The sequence below is a fragment of the Neomonachus schauinslandi genome, unplaced genomic scaffold (genome assembly GCF_002201575.2).
Source record: "Neomonachus schauinslandi unplaced genomic scaffold, ASM220157v2 HiC_scaffold_3388, whole genome shotgun sequence".
Classification (NCBI taxonomy): domain Eukaryota; kingdom Metazoa; phylum Chordata; class Mammalia; order Carnivora; family Phocidae; genus Neomonachus; species Neomonachus schauinslandi.
Window position 1 is genome coordinate 137 of NW_025412076.1, and position 3,508 is coordinate 3,644.

The 3,508-nt window shown below is 57.4% G+C and overlaps 1 protein-coding gene across 1 annotated transcript; it reads right to left on the reverse strand.

Moving 5' to 3' along the window:
• Positions 1–219: 219 nt before the first annotated feature.
• Positions 220–3,186, reverse strand: LOC110583857 (zinc finger protein 785-like). The gene is made up of 5 exons (XM_044912490.1): positions 2,991–3,186; positions 2,620–2,790; positions 2,268–2,372; positions 1,661–2,040; positions 220–1,579 (listed from the first exon to the last, which is right to left on the reverse strand). Exons 1-5 carry the CDS (start codon positions 3,184–3,186, stop codon positions 827–829), a joined length of 1,605 nt encoding a protein of 534 aa, XP_044768425.1. The 3' UTR covers positions 220–826.
• Positions 3,187–3,508: the final 322 nt, after the last annotated feature.

Consider the following 3,508-nt stretch of genomic DNA (forward strand, 5'->3'; position numbering starts at 1 on the left):
TCTCAGCGGTGCTTACAACCTGGTGAGACAGAGACCTAGTACATAAGCAAAGGTCTGGTCTGGGTGCCTAAGCCATAGTGACACACTGCAGGGAATTATGAGACAGTCTCTCATCTCTGAATTGAGCACAGGAAAAGATAAGCATTGTGAATCACTTAAGGAAAAAAATAAGGCAATAATAGTTTCTGACTTGCTAAGACATGTCAAAGAGCTAGAAAATTCACATTAAAAGCTGTTGTTTTCAGCAGAGGTGATTAGGTAAGGCTGTCCTCTATTCAAGAAACTACTGTAACGTGCAAAGCTTGGAAGGATATACACAAGTGAGAAATATTGTACTAGACAGTTTTGACTGAATATATATTATTTAATCCTACAACCACCTCAGGGGCAGTATTAATGTACTCATTTTATAGTCAGATGTTGATGACGCAAGGGATGAGCCAAGATTGAACATGGGATAAACTGGTTCAAAGCCTATGATCCTCCTCTTACATTACAGCTCCTGGTCCAAGGAGGTTTGTTCTCCTGAGATCTAGAGTCAGGGGAAACCGGAGCTGAAAGGTCAGAGGTCAGCAGTCCGGGCTGGGAGCAGACTGAAGGAGTCTCATGCTTTTCCTGACAGGTTCTTCACTCCGGATGTCCTGCCTCTCAGCTCCCAGGTCTCTCATAGATTCCAGATGTGGCTCAGCCCCCACCATCTCCATTTCGCCTGATTCCCTTTTTCTCCCCTCTCCTATCCCTTGCCCTCTGCGCACCTCCTTTCCAACCCTTGAGGGAGAACCTTAAAACATTTGTTCCTTCACACTGCTTTACTCAGACACTCGCACTACTGGAACATATCGGGAAAATGTCGGAAGTGTACGGATGGTTCCTGACCCTCAGGGACACAAGCCTGGGCTGGGGGTGGTAACAGAGGTCTGTCACCCCTCTGACTTGTCCCGCCTGTACGATGGATCCATCGGTGGGCTTCCAGGGCACTCTTTCGTTTAAAGGTTTTCCCACACTGGGAACAAGGGAAGGGCCTCTCAACAGAATGGATGCATCTGTGGCTGTTGAGGACGCAGGAAGAGGTAAACTGGTGCCCACACTCGGGGCAGGAGTAGGGCTTCTCCCCTGTATGTGTGCGTCTGTGGATAGCCAGCGAGCCGCTTTGCCGGAAGCAGCGGCCACAGTCGGGGCACGCGTAGGGCTTTTCCCCTGTGTGAATGAGCTGATGCTGGAGCAGGTTATTTTGCTGGGCAAAGCGGGCACTGCAGTGGGTACAAGGGTAGGGACGCTCCCCAGAGTGGACCCGTTGGTGATTGGTCAGGAGGGAGGGGTAGGCAAAGCCCCGACCACAGTCAGAACAGATATGGGGCTTCTTCCTAGTGTGGGTGCGCTGGTGGATAGCCAAGAGGGAAGGGTGTGTAAAGTGGCGTCCACACTCGGCACACACGTACGGCTTCTCCCCACCATGTCTGTGTCTATGGATGGCCAGCGCCCCAGTCTGGCGGAAGCAGCGGCCGCAGTCTGGACATGAATACGGCTTGTCCCCTGTATGAAGCAGCTGGTGCTGGACGAGGTGAGCCCTCTGGGAGAACTGAACCCCACAAGGTCCACAGACGTATGGACGGTCTCCGGAGTGGATTCGCCGATGCCTGACCAGCATGGAGGGGTAGGCAAAGAGCCTCCCGCAGTCTGGGCAGGAGAAGGGCTTCTCCCCTGTATGTATGCGCATGTGGACAGCCAGGTTGCCTCTTTGGCGGAAGCAACGTCCACACTGGCCACAGGGAAAGGGCCGCTCCCCCGAGTGGACCCGCTGGTGGCTGGCTAGGAGGGAGGGGTAGCTGAAAGAACGGTTGCATTCCAGGCAGGGGTAGGGCCTCTTGGGAGTCTGGGTGCACTGCTGCCCCGTGTGTGCAGACGGCTGAGGCAACGGATGGCTAAAGTCCCTGAAACTAGGAACCAGCCTGGCCTCCACCGGTGGCGCGTTCCTCCCTGGGGCATCCTCAAGCTCCTCGGCCCCGATTTTGCTGCTGGGTTCGTTCTTTCTCTTGCTTTCTAAAGAGACAAGAGAATTGAAACAGAATTGTTGAGTGCTTGTACGATCATGCCTGTGTTTTCCCTCTGTTCTAGACCCTGTTACGGAGCCCCCCAGGCTCATCTCAGGCAGCAGCTCCCCATTCCATGGCCGCCAGGCCCTTTTGTCCCCCCTCATGTAGGGCTTGGAAAACGGCAGTTTGTCACAAGGTGGGGGATCCTACTGCCTGTTGGAAACAAGCAATCACCTGCTGTGTTAAAGGCCCTAAATGCGGGCATTTCAGCATGGACGGAGATTTCTCCAGGCACCGGAATGGACTGCAGGTCAGTGTATATAAAGCCGCAGTCACCACCTGCGCCAAAATTACCGGGGTCACTAAGTGAACGTCTGGCCCCTTTCTGAGGCATGCAGACACTCTGGGAACATGAGAGAGCAAGGCTCAGTAAATTTCTAACCCGAACTTCTCTTCCCCCAAACTCGCTGTCCTTGACCCAAGGTCTGAGAAAGGGAACTTTGGAAGAGAAGGCTCAGGGGATTCCCACCAACTGGGCTCTGTAAGAGAGGCTGTGTGTGGGAAGGAGGCTGCGGGAAGAAAGGGCCTGCCCTGGCTCGCTCCCATGAGAGCCTGCAGTCCGCCTCAGCTCCACCTTCCTCACCTAGCCCAGATCCTGGGTGCCTGGCCCCCTCCTCGGGATCCTCGGCCTCCGGGCTCCACACCTCCTTCTTTCTCTCCAGCCAGGAGATGAGGGCCGGTTTGGGGCCTGCGAATCCTAAGGGAGGAGAGGCCGACAGCGTACAGGGTAAGAGGATGGAGCCTAGACAGGGCGCTTCCTCCGCAGGGGTGAGTACAGCCTTCTGAACCCGAGCGGAGAAGACCCTCCCCAACAACAGACACTCAGGCGCGTTCGGACCCGAAATCTAAAAATCTCCGTGTCACAAAAAGAGAAAGAAGGGGTGGGCCGGGCCTCACCGAGCGCGCCCAGGTGGCCGTAGGTCTCCCGCATCACGTCCCGGTACAGGGCCCTCTGCGCGGGCCGCAGACAGCCCCACTCCTCGGGGGAGAAGTACACGGCCACGTCCGCGAAGCTCACGGCGCCCGGCCTCCCTCGCCCCGACTGGGTCTCCCCCTGCCCGCCGGCGAGGCGCGGGGCCCGGGTCGGCGCCATGGGTCCAGAACCGCCGCCCTCCCCCCACCCCCCCACCCCCGCGGTTCGCCGGCGGGTCCGGGGTTCTAGACGCGGCGGGGCCGAACCCGGCCGCTGCTCGGGCACAGAGAGCCTCCCAGGAGGCCCGAAGGGCACCGGGACCAGCCTCTCGTGGGGCCAGTGCAACCCCCTCCGGAGTTATTCTTACGGGTCCTGCAAGGACCTGGGTTAGAGCACCGGAGGATGCCTGCTGCCACGGTGGAAGCACCGGAGACGCTCGGCCGCACCGGGGCTGGAAACCCTTCGCCCTCAAGGATAATGGCACCACCCGGCTTCACGCCCT

Excerpts from the sequence above, each read along its gene's own strand:
- LOC110583857 (XM_044912490.1), bottom strand. The coding sequence starts at position 3,186 with ATGGCGCCGACCCGGGCCCCGCGCCTCGCCGGCGGGCAGGGGGAGACC. Across the intron at positions 2,041-2,267 it reads TAGGGCCTTTAACACAGCAG|AAAGCAAGAGAAAGAACGAA; the intron begins GTGATTGCTTGT and ends TTGTCTCTTTAG. Across the intron at positions 1,580-1,660 it reads CAGACTGCGGGAGGCTCTTT|TTCTCCCAGAGGGCTCACCT; the intron begins GCCTACCCCTCC and ends TGTGGGGTTCAG.